The 19516-nt window shown below is 38.9% G+C and overlaps 1 protein-coding gene across 1 annotated transcript in view; it reads left to right on the forward strand.

Moving 5' to 3' along the window:
* nek7 (NIMA-related kinase 7) overlaps positions 1-7064 on the forward strand; it is a 66259-nt gene extending 59195 nt beyond the window's left edge. The window contains exons 9-10 of the mRNA XM_026236028.1: positions 2185-2298; positions 5255-7064. Of these exons, the coding sequence (XP_026091813.1) occupies positions 2185-2298; positions 5255-5365 (225 nt within the window). The 3' untranslated portion in view covers positions 5366-7064. The remainder of the gene's footprint in view (positions 1-2184; positions 2299-5254) is intronic.
* The last annotated feature ends 12452 nt before the right edge of the window (positions 7065-19516 follow it).

Consider the following 19516-nt stretch of genomic DNA (forward strand, 5'->3'; position numbering starts at 1 on the left):
TTTCAGGGTTATCAGGAGAAAACGCCTCAGCAAGCGTATATGCGGGGAACGACTCCAGAGGGTTAAATGGCTTTTGATGGAAGGCTGTGATTGGATCTAAAACTTTCAGATGACATAACTCACATTTGTTATTCATCTCTTTCTGCTTTAGCAAAGTCATGCCTTATTTCACAGAGCATCTGCTGAAATGTCACAGTGTTTTTGTGTGTGTGTGTGTGTGTGTGTCATTGTGCTTTCTTGGGATAAGAACCATACAAGAAGAAGAAAAAAATGCAACACAGCACAGGCTAACCAAACTCTTTCTCAAATACAGGTGTGATTTTGGTTATAGTATTTAATTATCACTCTCGTTAATGTCACTTATGCAGGCGTATGTGTGTGGCACATTTATATTAGAAATACTGGTTGCTCTGAAAATGCTACACATTGCAGAATCATCCCAGTTCCAGCCCTGCCGGTGATTAGAGAGGGCCTCCCCGTCCTCCTCCCATTCCCATCTCGTGCGGAGCAGCGATGAATTCGGCTTTGCTCCATGAGTTCTGCTACTCTGCGCTCCTATCCTCCGCTCCTCCTCTGACAGCCCAGACGGTCGTTTTTGCCTCGCTCTATCACACCCCCTCTCACCCCCACCCCCTTAACTCGCTTGCCATTTCCTCTCTGTCCTTCTATGTCAATTTAATTGAGTTCTCGTCCAGTGTGCGTTTGCGGTGTAGTGGTTTCGTGCGAGTACTCTGTAGCTTGCATGCTTGGCATCTGGAAAGCTTTTTTTCTGAAAGTGTCCTCACCCACAGTCAGTGGATTTGCTTGGGGCTGTTTTTGCCAGTCTGCTTTTGCAGTATCATAATCTCATAACGTCATCAAAGCATTGCCTTCCTGGCTGAGCAGCATTGCACAGCTCCAGGCTACCAGGATGCACTGCATGTCTTCGGTATCGCCATGATTTATGTCCCGAAACTGTGACGTAGACAGTGTTGTTCATCTCCTTCTGCCTTCTTTTTCACAAACCATCTACTGAAATGCTGAAATATCAACATCTTGATATTTTTTACGGCTTTATTGGGACAGAACATCCATAATTGTCCTTGCTAAGTTTCAGACCAGATATAGAAAGCTAATTGGCTATGTGTTGTCAAATGTGTCCAGATTTATTAAGACCAACTTATAGTTCATGCACATTTTTAAAAGTATTTTTATTACCGTATTTTCCGGACTATAAGTCGCACTTATTTTATGGTTTGGCTGGTCCTGCGACTTATAGTCAGGTGCGACTTATTTATCAAAATTAATTTGACATGAACCAAGATAAATTAACTAAGAGACCTGAACCAAGAGAAAACATTACCATCTACAACCGCGAGAGGGCGCTCTATACTACTCAGTGCTGCTGTAGTCTAAACTGAAGACATAGAGCGCCCTCTCGCAGCTGGAGACGGTAATGTTTTCGCTTGTTTCTAAATAAATGCGACTTATAGTCCAGTGCGACTTATGTATGTTTTTTTTTTCCTCATCATGGCGTATTTTTGGACTAATGTGACTTATACTCAGGTACGACTTAGAGTCCGAAAAATATGGTAATTAGCGCATCTTTGATGACTTGTGTCAATGTCCATTTTAACAACAACGTAGATAAGCAGCAACACAGAAATATGTGAGGAGTGTGGACACACTTCACCTTGATCTACGATGTTGCATGAGTAGCAATATGTAAAATTTGTTCACATGAAATATCTGGAAGCAGCTCATCGCCCAAGAAATTTACTACAACTAAATTTATCACCGGAGAACATGAAAATCTGAATAGTATGGAACATGCTCTACAGACTTGACTCCTAGCTTTCTGACATCTTATTGCCATCTGTTGCAGGGTTGTGTATGAGAGATATGGGTTACTTGCATTGGAGTGAATGAATCACTCAACCTCCAAGTGTGAACTCTGAAGTCAATTAAATGGCACAACCATGGAAATAACAGTAAAATAATTTATAGTCATTTAGTTTTTTCTTCACAGAAATCCATTTTTTATCACTTAAACCTTTGAAATCACAAACTTTTAATTGAATTAAAACAATATTAACCTTGCCAAGTAGCTTCATAAGAAAACTTTTTTTTAAGCTAACAAGACGTCTCGAACCAAAAGTCCTTTTCTCTAAACGGGTATTTCACATTTCTTTTCTTGTCTTATAGATGGCCGCCTTGCAGAGTCCATTCTACGGGGACAAAATGAACCTCTACTCGCTGTGTAAAAAGATTGAGCAGTGTGACTACCCACCACTGCCGTCTGACCATTACTCTGAAGAGGTATGTTTCAAGCACAAGAGATCTGAACTCACTTTCTTCTGAAGTTGTGGTCACATTTAACATTGTTTGACGGGTTCTCACAGACATAATCCAGTCATAGCAATAAGAATCTATGCAAATAGGAATGCAGATTTCACAGTAAGTTTGCACAAATTGTGCATCCATGTTTGAAATTTCGCCAAAATGTGACCTCACCTTAATATTTGTGAATATATCACATAGAGCGTCCATTCTGTGGTTGTCCTTCAACTGGCTAGTTCACCCCAAAATGTCAATCTTGTCATTATTTACTAGTTATTTTAAAGAACATTCCAACTGTTTTTGTCCCTACATTATAAGTCAGTGGTGGGGTCCAGACAACAACTTTGGTCCCCATTGACTTTCATTGTATGTACAAAAAACATACAATTTTGGAAATACAAGAGGATAAGTAAATGATATATATATATCTTTTTTACTTATTAGTAGCATCTTATTTGTAGTTCTCAAGTTCAAAGTCCATCAAGTTGACCAACAGCAAACCAGCTTATGAATTTCCAGCATGGAAAGCTCTGCTGGTCTTTCCTCGTAACGTGCTGTCACTCTCTCATGTCAGCCATCAGAGTACCCTCGATGTCTGACCAAAGCTGCCATTATAATTATTTAAAAGGCTGGCACGACTCATCCTCAGTTCAGCTTTTGCAGTGCTGCAGGGAGGCCTGGCTCCCTCCCTGTCTACATGTAAACAATGCTCCTCAAGGTGAAAGGCAAAAAAAAGTGTCAGCCGCTCATCTTTGGTGTGTCATTTACCATCTCCTTGTATCTCACCTGACAGTCTGCCCCCCTTAAAACCGGGGGGAAAAACTGTGACCATCGAACCCCCTGCATTTCTCTCATGCAAAAGCATGAATATTTTACATATCTGCATCCTTACTTGCCCCTCCCCCTCCCCATTTCTTCTCCACTAATTCTCAGACTGTCTGCATTTGCATTTCACATGCCGGCTGATTAGGAGACGCCGCGCCATGCAACAGCAGCCAGGCCCCGGCAAGAGAGGCGGTTGCCATGGCGATCCGACACAGGGGCATCTTCTTTCCTTCCGCTTTTTTTTTTCCTCTTTCCCCCCCACTTTTAATGATTTTGCTGCTGCTTGTCTGGGCTCAGTTTATTTCTCAGTGCAGCATCACGACTCTCAATCCCGTCTCTGACTTGCAGAGACTGTTTCTGTACAGTTTTTTTTAAAGACTAGTAGAGAATTAAGAAACGTTTGCAGGGCCAGAAGGCTTCTTGGTAGTAGTTACATTGCTTAGAGCCTATCCCTTGTCTGTCCTGTTCACTGAGCTCTGAAACGCTTGCCATTGTTGTCAATCATTTACCCAATGACTAATACAGGGCTCCAGACTACAACTAAAACTGTTGTACATGTGATGACAGATATATTTTAATATGTTTGTTTTGTTTGTTTGTTTGTTTATCATTGTTATATTTTTAAGTATATTTATCAAAATGTAAAAAATTATTTTATGTAAAAAACGAGTTAAATTAGCAACAGTCCGGAAGACTTTGTGCACATTTATATTATATTACATTATAAAAATAGAAAAATATATATTATTTATAATTATAAATATATTATATATTATAATTATGTATACTTTTTTACAGTTTGTATACTTGTTATATATAAATGATATATAAATTGTATGTTGTGCGCACACTATAATTTCTTTTATATTTAATTTGTATATAATTTATATATTATATCTATAAATATATCTTAAAATATATCAAATTATATCTTCCAACATTTATTAATAAATTATTAAAATTATATTTAATGGACCTGAGATAAATGGACTAACAATTGTATTTTTATTACAATTTACTTACAATTAAAAAAAAATAAGAAATAGAGAGAGAGAGAGAGAAATATATATATATATATATATATATATATGTGTATGTATATGTATGATATATGTATGTGTGTGTGTGTGTGTATATATATATATATATATATATATATATATATATATATATATATATATATATATATATATATATGTGTGTGTGTATATATATATATATATATATATATATATATATATATATATATATATATATATATATATATATATATATATAATAGATAGATATTAGATAGATAGATAGATATAGATATTTACATGCATGTTTGTGTGTGTATATATATTATGTATGTATGTATGTAAACACATGCACATACTAGGGCTGTGCAAAAAATCTAATTTGTTTTCCATGCGCATCTCGTCACTAAAGGCGCTCCTGTAATTAGTTGTATATCTCCAGCACGTATGTTCAGATCAGGGTTGCCAGGTTTTCACAACAAAGCCTGCCCAGATGCTTCTTTAAACTAGTCCAAAACTAGCCCAATCGCGTTTCCAGGTGATCCCCGATAAAAATTGTGTCCTGGGGTTAAAATGCACAATTTTTGGCAGGGTTGCCTTGGTAAAATTTGCATTTTAGGGGCTAAATATTATCTTATTGGGATGCACAAGCTACACAAAATTGCAGGTGATTCATTGCCTATTGTGTGTAAATTGTCAGTGAACTACGGCTCTGTGTAGTAAATGCTGCTCCACCTGAACCAATTGGACAGGTTTTGTTTTGAAAACTTGGCAATCCTGATCTGAACGCACATGCTGGAGATATACTAGGGGAGCCTTTACTGACTAAATGCGCATGAAAATTGCCTTTGATTTTTTGCACAGCCCTAGCGCATATATATAAATGTATATATTTATATGGCAGAAAAATAATAAGCAGGATGACCACATCAAATGGGAGATAAACCGCTTTTGAGAAACTTTATTAAGCAATCCTGTAATATACCAACTAGTCAATGGCTCTCTTGTCACCTTTGTTTTATGTGGAGCATTGTATAATGGATCTGTATTATGAATTAACATTCTTTTTTCTCTCTTTTTTTTCCCTCAAGCTGAGAAAACTGGTAGATATGTGCATCAACCCAGACCCAGAGAAAAGGCCCGACATCACCTACGTATATGACGTCGCCAAACACATGCACGCCTTGACGATCGCAAACTGAGTCTGCTACCCGATTCCCCTTGCTTCTACTTTTAAGACCTTCGTCTGGCCCACAAATGTCATTTAAAGCTTGTTTTGCTCCATCGTAATGCAACCTGACAGCTTTCAGTACGAAAAAATACAACGAGTCACAAAGCAAGGCCTTTTGGTTTACTAGAACTACACTCAAAAAGGCTATTATGACCATTGCCCTTTACATATAGCACTTCTAAGAAGAAAAAGGAAAAATAAGCAGTGTTGTAAACTGGTTTGACTTGATTTTTGCTCTTTCCGATGTTGATACTATGCGATGATTGCATATTTACCTCCATTTTTCCCTGTCATTAGCATGAAATGTAAATCTGACATGCTTTTCAAAATCCCACAATGCCCGTTCCAAGAACATTTTCACAGCAAAACCTTACGAGAAAAACATCTCTATAAAAAAAAAGAATTAAAATTCCCCTTAAAAGGCAACTTTGTTGCGTTCGAAATGTCAGAGGTTTGTCGTTCTATTAAAAGAGCGTGAGATCATAGTAATATTTGTCGCAATTTCCATGGACGAAATAACTAGTCCAGATCTAAACCTCAGCAGTTTGTTCTTGCATCTTGCTGTGATGCTATAAAAGCATGCATTCAATCCAAGTATTTCCTGTCCGTCCGCACCTGAATATATTTATTGCAATACTTCTTGGTTTTCAAGCCTTAGACCTTTGCCGTTTAAAATGTGTTAAATAAATCATAGATCATGACAATACGTGTGCGTTCATGTAACGCATTCAGGTTGAAGTCTTCCTAGTATCCGCACATCTCCGGCTGATACTTGAACTTTAATAAATGATTAATGCAAAGGCTTCACTTGCAATGCAGTAACTTATAAATATTCACACAGTGCCTTGTTCTGCACTTCAGAAAGCGCAAAAGCAGAGCCTTTCTTCCTGTAAACCAAAACACGGTCTTATACCGAATTGGCAACAATTACATCATTCGGTCGCTTTACATGAAACACAACCAGTGTGTCGAGCGTCCTGAGAGAGGTACGTTTACAAATGACTTTTTGCAACGCGTCGTGTGAGTGCGTTTGACCTCGGACAATTCCGCTACGTTTAACCGAAACGTTTTGACCTCTTCCAGGCTGTAATCTCTGTGCTCCTGTGCTGCTTTTCCAGAATGTGGCTTGTGATCTTTGGCAGACTCGGCCTAATATGAGTTACACAAGCGTTATGAAGTTATACTATACAGACAGCAGCTATTACGCAGCACCTTTTGCAGACAGTAGGATTTGCTGTGATTGTACCAAGTATAAAATGGTATGTTTTTTTCTAACTTTAGTCGAGAGCGTTTTTAGTGTTTACTTATATTTTTTGTCGGTGTTTTGCAATAATCACCTTTTTCTTTCGTCTTTTTGTTAACACGATAACAGATTATGCTTGTTGCTTTATAGATGATAGTATGTATTTATCTTGACGAGGCACGCGAGGCCTGTTCCAGCGAGATCTGGATCCTTTACCGCGGTAAAGCACACATGAACCGAACGCTCACTGTCTGCCAGACTACTTTCACCCCAATCGTTTGGGAGGAGAAGAGAAGAAAGGCAACTTTTTATTTATTTGTCTTTTTTGACGGTTTATTTGAACATGTTTAACATTCAAGATGCACATTCATTCTTTATATGCTAATTGAAATGGAAAAAAATAAAATTAAATGACTTAAACATTTTACTTTGGTGTTGTGTTTATTAAACGTTTAAACTGACTCATCATTTAGCATTTGCAAAATTAGCAAAACATTGAAACTTTTTAACTATGAATCTCTCTGTTTTGCTGCTTTCGGAGTCATTTTAATTGTCAATCAATCCCCCAAAGCGTCTCCCACTCGTATTTGCTTGTGTTTATTTGTATTCTTTTAGCGACTGTCTCCACTTAGCCCTGAGCTTTATTAGCTGCCAGCGTGTCGCGCTCGTGCCCCAGGGACCACGTCCGGGTTATTCCCTCCAGGAAAGACATCGACAAGGGGACTATTTCCCCTCATTCTAATGAATTCCTCAAGGAGAGCTGATTTCTTCACTGGAAATCACTCCCTTGAAACAAGCCGAACAACGAAAACAAACTCAAGTAAACATCACAATTGATATCGGGCTTGTTGTTTTTACCTCTTGTAAGCTATTGTCTTTACCCAGACTGGTCTGGTCTGTTGTCGATATTAAATATATATATACACTGTAAAGGGTGATATTGTAGTTGTATTTGTTTTCTGTGTACAGTGTACGTTCCACTATTAGAAAACAGATGCAGGTATCCATCTAGTGGCAGCACAGTCTAACTGCACTCCACTGACTGTAATGGAAGATCTTTCATTTGTACAGTACAGCTCACATAGAGCTAAACAACAGGAGTGTCTAGACCATTTATACAGAGCAATTGAAGGGCTTGAAGTCACTTGTTTCAGTCATGGAATAGCCAAAAAAAAAAAAAAAAAAATGTAAGGAATATGTAAGATATTTTTATATCAGTGTTTTCTATCCCTAGAACAGTAATGCTGATTTTATTTTTTTTTATTTGCTATTTTGACAATCAATAAATGTCAAAACGTTTGGGGATTTCTTTATTTATTTATTTTTTTTTTAAACGACTTAATAATTACACTAAAGCAACAAGGCCCCATTTTTATTATGGTTTTATATATATATATATATATATATATGTATAAATAATTTTTTTTTTACTGTAATACTTAACCTAAAAACTTTTAACTGTAGTGTGTTTTTGTAGCTACACACTCTTTAAAAAATATTTAGTGGCTCTCAAGCCAACTTATGACTGAATAATTCTTTTGAAGGAAAAAAGTCATGTTTATTTAGTTCTCAAATCTGTGTGAATTATTCATTATTAGCATATTGTCCTGAATCAAAATCACACAAGTAACTGCAATGAGCCATCCACAAAACAAAGCATGTTTCAATGCTGTTATTGAACAGTATGCTAGCTGTTACCCATTGATCCCTTTCACACTTTGTTGGCAGACTGCATAGACACTGAGAGATGTCACTACAGAAGCCCAGCTGACTCATATGTCTTTTACCTTTTGCACCAAGGCCAAATATATTCTCTTTCCTTAAGATCCAGGTGCTTGGTTCAGCTCTCTATATCCGTCTGTTTCCAGAGGGACCAGGACTTGTAACGTGTCCCTTCGCCATTGGCAGCAGATTCAGCTGCTGGAAGCATTTTCATAGATTTTTTTTTTTGCCTGGATTTCGGCAAGAAAAACGTGCTGTATCTCTTTAAGTCTAGTTCTTGAGGCGAGTTTTACCTTGTTCTTGGCATCAGAAGTGGCTGGGAAGCTGATGCTTTATTGGCCAATGGTGTGGTCAGCAGACAGTGACCGTCTTTGAGCCAAACTTTGTCCAAGTTTGGAGTTGTGAGTGGAGATGGGACAACAAATACATCATAGTTGAGGCAAAAAAAAAATCCCTGTGGACATGCATAGAGGAAAATAGCTCGAGCATCTCAGGATTATTTATTTTTTGCCTTTATTGAAAGGATTTGTGGTTCAAATCATGAAGTATCAATAGCATGAAATGGCAACTTTAAACCAATTGGTTTGATAGGGGAAAATAATTATCAAGGGATGACATCCAAACATCCACTATTCAAACCGTGGCTCTTTTTTTAATTATTATTATTTGTAAAGTGTTCTCTAAAATGCTATATCTGACAGTATCTTAGAACGCCGGTTTCTAATGAAAAAAGAACAACAGTGAGTAAACTCTGCCTTTTGTATTGTGAATGATTCTGTTTTTACTCTCCTTTTGTTCTTTATTGGGTCATTTTACAAAACACGTTCCCTCATGTACATGCATGTAAAAATGACTTCTCTAGAACCTTTTTGGGTTTTTCATTAAATAAGTATTGGAAGCAAATGCTAGGTGAAGAAATCTAAACCAGAGAGTGTATTTACAGGTGGTTTTACCCACAGCTGCTTTGAATTCTGAAGCCTTTCCAACCAAAATGTCACATCCCATCCTGTTGCCTCCCTCCATCAAGCTGTGAATGAGAGCGAGAGGGAAGAAAAAAAAAAGTAAATAGACTTGCTTGAGTAAGCATGAAAAGAGAGAATGTTTGCCATTATTTTCTTTTGGACTCCAATCTGGAGCGTAAAGTAATTAAAATCATTCTGAGTCTGAAAAAAATAAAATAATTAACAAGAGATAGACAGGGTTCATCTTGTAAGCTGTTGATATGTGATTTTTCTTTTTATGCAAATTAAGTCTGCAATGCATTAACTGATCATACTTGTCTGGTTATTAGGATTTTTTTCATTTCATATAGGTTTATGATACTTTTCTGAATGATTGAATTTTGTGAGTGCACTCACAAATGAACATTTTTCATGTTAATTTTCACACATCTTTTTGTTTTATTTTAATGAATATATGCTTTAAAATGTAGTGTTATTGTAATATTGTGTTGTCGCATTTGTTCATTTATGTTAATTTCACTGTTAAAAAATATTGATTTCCATGTGTCAAGTTAAATTCTCCATAAATATTCACTTTTGTTTGCATTTGTTTACTTTATCAAGAAACTGGAATAATTTTGAATCACTTTGTTTTCTTTAACGATTTTAATGATTTGCATGAATTTAATCACTTTTTGAACTTCCATTAAAAAAATAAGCTTGTTACAGCGAAGCTGTTCTTTAGAATTATTATGCAGAACTTGTTTTCTTTTTTTCTTTTCACAGCTTGTAATGCAAAGAGGTAAGTTTATTGTTTGTGTGTCGCCATGTCATTAACATGTCAGATGTGATAATGTGATATTCTCGTTTCAAGTATTATTACACTGACATCAGTTCTGCTCCCACTGGAAAGCTTGTTTTTTTCTTGCATATTCATACAGAAACTCATTTAATCCAGTGCATTTCATCATGGTCCTGGATGCCAACCACTTCGACCGAATCCTTAAGACTGTGTTCGCCTACGCATTAGAGCCCTTTGGACTCAGGCTCCCACCGTTTTCCAGTGCTGTAATGTTGTGCAGGTCCCTAGTAAATCAAAAAACGCTACCAGATGCAGGCGTCCTCTGAGCTTTGCCTCCCCAACCTCGCTGAATGAAATGCTGTGCTTTGGGGCCTTGATTTACGCGGCGAGCGTGCAACCACAGGCATTCCTGCATAAACCTGTGGCCTCGCTGCACGCTGAAGCGAAAGCCTGTACGTTCCCACGCTTTCTTCAGTACTGTCTGCCAGCCGAGGCTGTACCGCTGCTCTCCGGTTATTACGAGAAGAAAGACGGGCTGCGATGCAGGGAAGGCTGGAATTGTCGGAAGAGTCGCCACCGAGATGCTTTTCATTGGCTGATGACCTTGTGAGTCCTTCGTTGAGAAGAATACAGCACGTTCATAGTGGTTTGGAGTTGACGGCAACATAGCTGAAGTTTGCAAGTCTCTCCCTCTCTCTCTCTCTCTCTCTCTTTCTCTCTCTCTATACATATATATATATTTAGAGGTGAAACATCTGTTTTGGACAAATTCCTTTGCCCGGAGAGAATGCTGAGAGCGAGCTGTTGTTGGTTCTATTTGTTGACAGCTTTTAACGCAAGAGAAGACATCTTGTGTTTTAAAAGTAGTTTGCTCTGACAGCAACGAAACGACATGACCTGCCGCATCTTGAAAAATTAGGCCCCCTTGAAAAATTAGACTTAGCCCCACCTCCATGTGGCAGAGCCAAAAAAAAGCGTGAGGATGCCGGCCTGGAGTCTTGCTGGTGATAAACAAGCAGACAGCATTCATTTTGAGGGAAAACGGCAATGGGAACAGTTGTGGGAGGATGGAGCTGCCTTTCCCTGACAAACAGCTCGCCGTGTTCTTTTCCCAACTCTCTGCAATGTTTTTTTTTTTTTTTTTTTAAACCACACCTGTCATACTGTTACTGTAAAGTCCAATTAACACAGTCATCCTAGCCCTCCCCTCCTCCTCTGTACAGAGCTCAGGCTTTGTCTTGAGACCAGCCCACCAGGAATAAGAAGTGTTGGGGGTAACACATTACAAATAACGCAAGTTACGTAATCAGATTACTTTCTTCAAGTAACTACAGTAGTAAAGTAACGCATTACTTTTTACTTTACAAGAAAATATCTGAATTACTTTTTTTTTTTTTTTTTTAAGGACCGCCAATTACTTTGTTTTCCCATTTATTGATTGACAAGTCTCCTGTCCCAATGTTGGGAGAAATCGGAAGAACTGAGGCATTGTGTGAACATGTAGTTCTAGACTAAATGTGAATGTGCATTGATTCATCCAACTCGCAAAAAAACATATTAAGTATTCATCAAAATGAATGTCGAAATGCAAACTCAGAATATGACGCAAACCTGCAATAATTCAATTTTCTTAACTAATGTCTTTGCTGTTGACCTCTGATGAGCCAGTTCAACCATACTAATAAGGAAAAATGGCTTTAGATAAACTAACAATTGTGCTTCATAGTTTTTGTTTTATTTTATTTTTATTGCTGAAGAGTGTTGAACGTTCTTCTGTGTTCTACTGATTAGACGTGAATTTACTTTTCCTTCAGCCTGAGGTTTATTCATTACACTTTTTGGTGTGGAAGGGATTTTACATTTGCTATGAATAGATCTTATAATAAAAAAAACAATCAAGTCGTGCTCATATTTAAAAAGTAACGTAAAAGTAATGTTAAAGCATTACTTTCCATAAAAAGTAACTAACATATTTAGTTACTTTTGTTGGGGAGTAATGCAATATTGTAATGCATTACTTTTAAAAAAAATTCCCCAGGACTGGGAATAAGGAAAACAATAATGTGTTGGATCTTCAATGCAGTTGGTGACCAGTGAAGAATCATTGTCAGGTAAAATGCCTTTGAAAATCTGTCAACGATAAGTTTTTTTTGCATCAGTCGATTGTTACTGTAGTTACTTATAGAATCACTTTATTCTTTAATATAATTGTTCATTTCTGTTAAACAGATTTAGATACAATTTAGCAATTAATGCTAGTATTACACTTACAGTATGATGTGACTTACATTGTGAAGTTTAATCACTTCGATGTTTTTTTTTTACTTAATGGTTATGTAAATGTAATATAATCATATGTATATAAAACACCTTAGAGTATAAATGTGCAGCAAGTTAACGCATTGGATTTGAACTAAATTTTTTATCACTCTTTATGACATTTTGAGGTGTTGAGTGTGAAATGCATGTAATATGCATTTATGCAAATACACGGACATGGAAATTATTCCTTGAATTCATTTAAAGGCCAGCATTTGCATACAGAGTCATAATTAACTATTTACAACTTCGGTCCCAATGAGCATGAATGTGAATATTTCTCGCAATGGTCCACCAACCCCCTTTCCAATTAAGTATGCCACATGAAATCTCTTCCACCGCAACAGAACCTCGGACTCTCCCTGTGTTTGCCTGAAATGATCCAGAGAGTTAAAAGTTTGAGGCGAGGCACCAGAACTGACTCTCAGCACCTAACCTTTCTGAAAATTTCCCATGTGTGCATGCGAGAACGGGTAAAAAGTTGCCCTGATTAGTTTACGGTTTGCTCAAAAATCAGCATAATAAAGCATTTGAATAGGATGAAGAGATCTAACATCCTCTACTTGTTTACGATCGCTCGGCAGAGATGCCACGTCGCCTCCTCTCTGACCCTGAGGCACGGAGTCACTTTATGCGCTGTGTTTCCATCCTGCGCTCCCATTTCGCCGGCATCCAGCAGCGCAGGAGTTCCCGATGGAGGCCGGATAGAGCGCAGCCCCTCCAGGCAGTCCTGGGGTGCAGTTACCCCCGGCATGTGTCTCTGCATGGTAATGAAGATGGGATGCACCACCATAGATGGAGATGGAGGAGCAAGGCTACTGACCAAGAACCGATTCAGAGGACAGGAGACTGGCGCAGTGGGAGAGCCCCTTCGCTCACTGATCAGAGGAACTGCGCCTCAGATGCGACGCTGAAGGCAACTCTGAAAAAATAAAAACCCTGATTAGATGTTGCTGTCGTCGCCCATGCAGCTAGCTGGAAAGCCTTTTTCTTATTCCGGGGCTTGTTTGTTTCTTGCCCCCTCTGAGCCTTTTGTCATCCTCAGACAGTGACGGATGCAAGTTCTCTGTGGTGTGGGGCTTTGCTCGTAATTAGCTGAAAGTTCTCCGAGACTTGACAGGAAGAACGTGTGGCAGAAGCTCAGAGTCGTCGCTTGTTTATTGTTCCTCCTTTTTCTTTTTTTGCCCCCGAATCTTTCTCTGAATAAATCAAAAACCCTTTCGCTGCAAGACGTTAAGACTGAATTTGAACTCTTTGTTTCATCTGAAGCGTAGAGTTTTATGGTTAGTTACAGTATCAAAAGTGTATAAACTGAGCAGTCCTCTTCGGTCCAGAAAACAAACTTTCCTTACAAGAAGTTTTGGTGCTCCAAACTCCATATGTTTGATTGTGACGGTATTTCCTGCATTTCACACCGTTAACATGCAAAACAAGGTCGATAGTATAGCACAGGGATGAAGTGTTTACATCTCTCATTATCTGCTTCTTCGGTTATGCAAAGATCTCGAGTTGTCGGATGTGTTCATCCCATCTGAAGGTTGTTCAGCATTGACGAGTAAAATAAACTAAGCTTTTTTGTTTTATTTTTTTATCATTGCTCATATGAACCAAGTCTTTTCCCTATAACTAAACTTGCTTGCTTTTATTAGAGGATACTCCCAACTGAAGCAACATGCTGGTCTTTGAATCTATCCTAAAGTGCCCATGCAGTGAGGGATAAACTTCTTTCCCCTGAATCCAGATCTTGAATTCAAAGTGCTTCCATATTTATAGTCAAGGGTACGTTTTAACTCCTCTAAGGCCACTTTAAGCAGCTTAATGTCAAAATAACAACATTCATCCAGTCTCGTGTCTAATAACACAGGGGAATGTCAACATGCGCTATTTGTGCAAGAATTCTGACGCTTCCAAAACCAAGGGCTTCAATTCTGCTTAAATAGGCACTGGTGTTAAACTTCCTTACACTTGTGCTGTTAAAGAATAGACTACCCAGGGTCTAGAAGGTGCTCCAGGCATGTACATTAAGAGAATAAGGGGCAGACCTCACTGTGAATGTCTGATACTATGGCCAGGCTCGCCTACCAATAGAGGCCAAACCCGTACCCCGACAGTGCAACCTCCCGGCACAAAGGATGGTCCTGCCGCAGCTTTCCAGCCCCATTAGCACCCGAGCGTCAAGGCAAAGCTCCAGAACCTCATTCATTATTCATCTGTGCGCAGGCAGAGGTCCTGATAAATTCTCGCTTTAAGTGACAATGAGTGACAGAGCCTGGGGTTTTTTATGGCCATCCCATCCCTGCCGCCAGTGGTGCGCTGGCCAAAGGTCCAGCCTGATCCTCTGCTAATGACCGGTATGATGTATGTGCAGCGATGCGTAGGCTGACACCGGTGCTCTACCGTCCCGCTCCCCCAGTCCCACAACCGGGGGTAAGCTCCATCCCATCCCGGGAGCTCACCAGGCCACGGAAACTCCTCATTAGCTGCGATATACAGGGTTAACCTGGAGGGAAGGTGATAAGGTAAGGGGATGGAGGGTGAAAGTGGGATTTCGGTCGTGCTGGTGGGACAGTCATCTAATTTGATCATTTTGCCGTTGGATTGCAATGCACATTCACATAGGCCACCTATGCTCTAATTTTCGGTGGATGTTAAGTCCTTAAAGTCCCAACAAATGTTTGCAATACCATTTGTTGTTCAGAGATGCACGCATGACCTTATACAAGTAGACAGCATTTAACATCTCAGTGTGAATATGTAGGTAGGACTGTTTTTCTGTGGATTCCATGGTATCTGAAACAATACGGTGAGTATTGATTCGCTCAGGGTTTGGTATTGAAACTTCAAAGGCATTCCAACATTTTATTCTATTTTAACTTTCAGCTGGAGAAGGGAGGGGTCCTTAGCCTCTGTTTGTATCTGTACGTCTCCAGTGATATCGATTGGATTGGATTTTAACCCCTCTTCTTTGAGCTGCACTGAAGACAAATGCTTTCAGTGGAACAAAAGCTGCATACTGTGTGTGGCTAGCTTTTTAGAGCCAAATCTCCGGGGTGCAGCCAATCTATCTAAAAAACAAAACAAAAAAAATGCTATTTCTCTGAGGATTCCAAGTTTCTGATTTAGGCCTTGCTTCTTATTGTTGTCCTTATTGTAATGATATCATTAAACGGGTGTTTTAATATGAGAACTTGTTTCCTAGCATGTCTAATTGGTAAAAAAAACTCAAGGCCAAGGCCAGACAATGAAAAAATGTATCTTATTATGAGATATGAACGTTAAATTAAGTTTGATGTAGTTTCCATATTATAAGAATTTCAGTTGCAATTTTGTTACAGTAGGTGTACGTACTTACAGTGTATTTACTGTATCTAAGAAAGTTCTGGTAATACAAGGTAACTACATAGGGTAGGGTTAGGTTTAGGGGTAGGTTCAGGGTTAGTAACTAGTTATTACCTAGTTATTGTAATTACTATAATAAGTACATAGTATGAACATGAGAAACAGGACTGTAAAATAAAGTGCTACCAGAATTTCTTAGTTTCATGTGCAAATCAAGGTGGTGATATAAGCTGGTGTATGTTCGCTCTAGCCATGACAAAGAACAAACACATTAGTTTCTTCTAGTCTTTAGCAGAAGCTCATTAGGTCGGTGTCTCGGTTTCATCTCTATGTCATCCAGTCAAGAGAATTCTGTTACCAAAGTCCGCTGGGAATGGGAATGTTCTCCCGCTGTATCTCGCTTATTTTGTTGTCTTACTCTACTGATTATTAAGCTAACAAACAGTTTTAATACAACAAGCACGTTCAAAGAACAGGGAAAGGCTGCCATCAAGTAATTTCATCATCTCGATTCTGATTGGTTGGCGAACGTTCCATGGTTTACTGATACTGAAGATTTCTAATGATCAGTGGAAGGTGTATGAATTATTTGCAATAGATAAAGTAAAAAATAGCGTGTGAATGTTGTACTGTGTGCTTGCTTTTGACTGACACATTCCACTTTTACTAGAGAGAGAAATTGGGAAGAACTGAAGGAGTCGAGCTGCCTTGTCAGAAGATACAGATGATGAATACCTCAGGAGAGTCCGCTAGCATACCTGCTGTTTGCTGTTTGGTCAGGAATATTATAGTGAAGCCCAGGAGAGCGCAATTGTATGTATATATTTAAAAATAGATGTATGCATCAAAGTGCATTCAAGATGTTTGGAATCCCGTGCGGCGTATTCTCTGCTTCTCATTCTTTTTCACATTCAATTGCTCTTTCTCCATTGCTTTGGTAATAGAAGAGCTAGAAGTTGATGTCTGAATGCTTTGTTGCATTGGCGCGAATCTTGATTAGTGTCGCACATGAATAAGGTTTGTAGTTGTGTAGGGAGCCGACATGAATGTGTCCTTGGATCTGGAATTTTAACGACCACCTTTTAGTGTTCAAATGATTTTCCAAGGCATGCCGACAATGAGGTACTCTTTAACTCTCACGTCCAACTGGTGAGCTGTGTTTGTCCTATTCATCACTTGTGGATCTGTCACCGTACGCTACAGATGTGTTCATGTTGTACCGAGGAACTCTCCAGCTGATTGGACATTTCTTGGCCCTCAAAACTGTGCCATGGCTACCTCCTTAGAAAACTCAACTCATTTTAGAGATACACAAGACTCGACACTCGTGCTGATGAGACACTCAACCCCTTGGGAACCAGTAGCTACACAATGTCAGTGCTATCTATCTATCTATTTAAATATGAACACTATAGCATCTTTGCAACACAATACTAGACGTTCAAAAGCTGTAGCGGTAGTTTTTCCCCAATCCCGTCATCAACTCAACACATTTTCCTTTATCAGCTGTTGGTATTTACCACCTGCCTATTTGTGTACATGAAGTGTAATTTACCGACGTTAAAATGTGTAAGCAGGCCTGTATACAGAATGACACTTTGACAGGTCTGAGGGAGTTTTTATCGGTTTCATGGCATGCAGCCAGTCAGAGGACAGGGGAAGGTGTTTTAATGGCTCTTTGTCATCACATCCTCCCTGATGAGAAACAGTGAAAGTTCATATTTGTAGTGTCACACATATATAGCCCTCTGACTGTGTGTGTGCAGGTGGAACAGGATAAAGACAAGCACATCACACACAGCCCTGTGCCCTCTGGTGCATCATGGGAGAGGAGAGGGGCTTCAGGGCGTGACTCTGTCGCTTTAGGCTGTCCTTGTTAGGAAGCTGTCAATCAAAAAGAAGATCTTGCGAACTTGCCTCACCGTGCTGTAACCTTCAGGAAAAGAGAGAGCAAGGAATATATATAATATGTATTTTCCTTAAGAAGCCGGTTTAAGCCCAGTCCTGCTGCACTAATAATCACAGGCCTCGAGATGGGATAATGGGGCTGATGACCCTTTAAAGGGCGGATGAGGGGGTTCATGCAGATATGTAAAAATAGGCTAAATTAGACATTGACGCAGTCATGGAAGCACACTGCCATCAAGTGGTGGAGGGCTAGGACTTCACTCTGTCATTTCTTATGTCTGGTATTAGGTTTTGAATGGTAGTCTCTCACATTCCTCATATACAGTGCAGGATGTTTTCATACGGGTGGGCAGCAACCAGTCTGTGGTTGAACAGAAATCTTGATTTCATCATAAAAATCTGTTTGACTATAATGTAGCCTACTCGACTGTTTTAGTGCCTAAACACAACGGAGTACAATTATTGTAGGCTATTCTTAAGTCTAATTGACATATTTGTGAATTAGATCAAGTAGCTAACACTGTAAATATGACAGTTTTTTTTAGCATTATTATTATTCACCTCCAGTTATTTTTGGTAATTGTATGACTTAGCTGACGACAGAATTAGTTAGGCTATGTATTCTCATAGTTTCTTGTGTGGGTTAGGCTATTTAAGATGAAGTGATAAGGCGTGCACCACATGCTTGCGTAGGCTACAGTTGAAAAGTGTGTGCTGTGAACACAGTAAAACGGCTGATGCGACAGGAATGTGTTTTACTGACATACAGTCTAACAACATCTCATCAGACCACAGTTCACAGTTGTTCTACTGAAGCTCATTAGCTTTCCCGCGCTCGTCTGACTCGCGCCCGACGCTGAGGTGACGCTCAAGTGCGCGTCTGATTCTGAAAATTATCCCGTTTGATGTGGTCATAAAAAAATAAAGAGAGCTTAATAAATCAATAAAAAAGGGACAAACTTTTTTTTTTTTGTTTCTCTCGGTTTTGCAAACAACTAGCCCACAACCACGAGGTGGTGTCACATGCCATCGCAGATCGCTCGCAATGGATGTAAATACCAGTTGTAAAAAGGTGGTCCTAAACCTACCTGATGGGATTTAAAAAATAAATAATTTAATGCGCTGAGAATGTCATCGGCATAGTTAGAGACAGCTGTCCACATGTAGGAACTTTTGGTCTTACTAAACGATTTCTTGTGTAAGGAAGTGAAAGAACAACTGCCCTCACATCACCGTCCGTGTTCTTGTAAATGAACGAAACCTGAGCTTCTTTAAAAAAAAAATAAAAAAAAAAACTCTGTGAAAGCAAATCAGCGTCCACACATCTTTCACACAAATAATGGTGCAGAAATCGAAGGAAACTTCGCACACGGTACATCTCACCCTCACATCTGTTTCCTCATTTCGGTTAACTTTATTCTTCTTGAGAAGGCCCTTGCTTTGCATCAAATAGCTCATATTAAATAACACAATTTACTACACAATGAGAAACGTTTGTTTTATGCAACAGTTATTTTGCAGTTTCTCCATTCACAATAAAGGGAGCCTGGAAAAGGTTGAAGAGCTCATTTTTAAGATTTTATATTGTTTGTGATGTTTTACGATCTGTGAGAATGTTATATGACTTTCTTTGAAAAGGTTTTCTGCATATCTGTAGTGTCTTGGTGCTCTGCTTGTGCAGGCCGTCCCAGTGTGTTTGACACCTTCTCCACATCACCTCATAATGACGCCATCTAGACTGTCAGGAGCCTTCAGATGTCTTCGGTACACATGAAATAAAAGATCTGAACACATAAAGATGTCCTCATTTGGAATAATTCCCCACGGGAAAAAGTAGCTTTTTATGAT

The sequence above is a fragment of the Carassius auratus genome, chromosome 47 (assembly GCF_003368295.1).
Source record: "Carassius auratus strain Wakin chromosome 47, ASM336829v1, whole genome shotgun sequence".
Classification (NCBI taxonomy): Eukaryota; Metazoa; Chordata; class Actinopteri; order Cypriniformes; family Cyprinidae; genus Carassius; species Carassius auratus.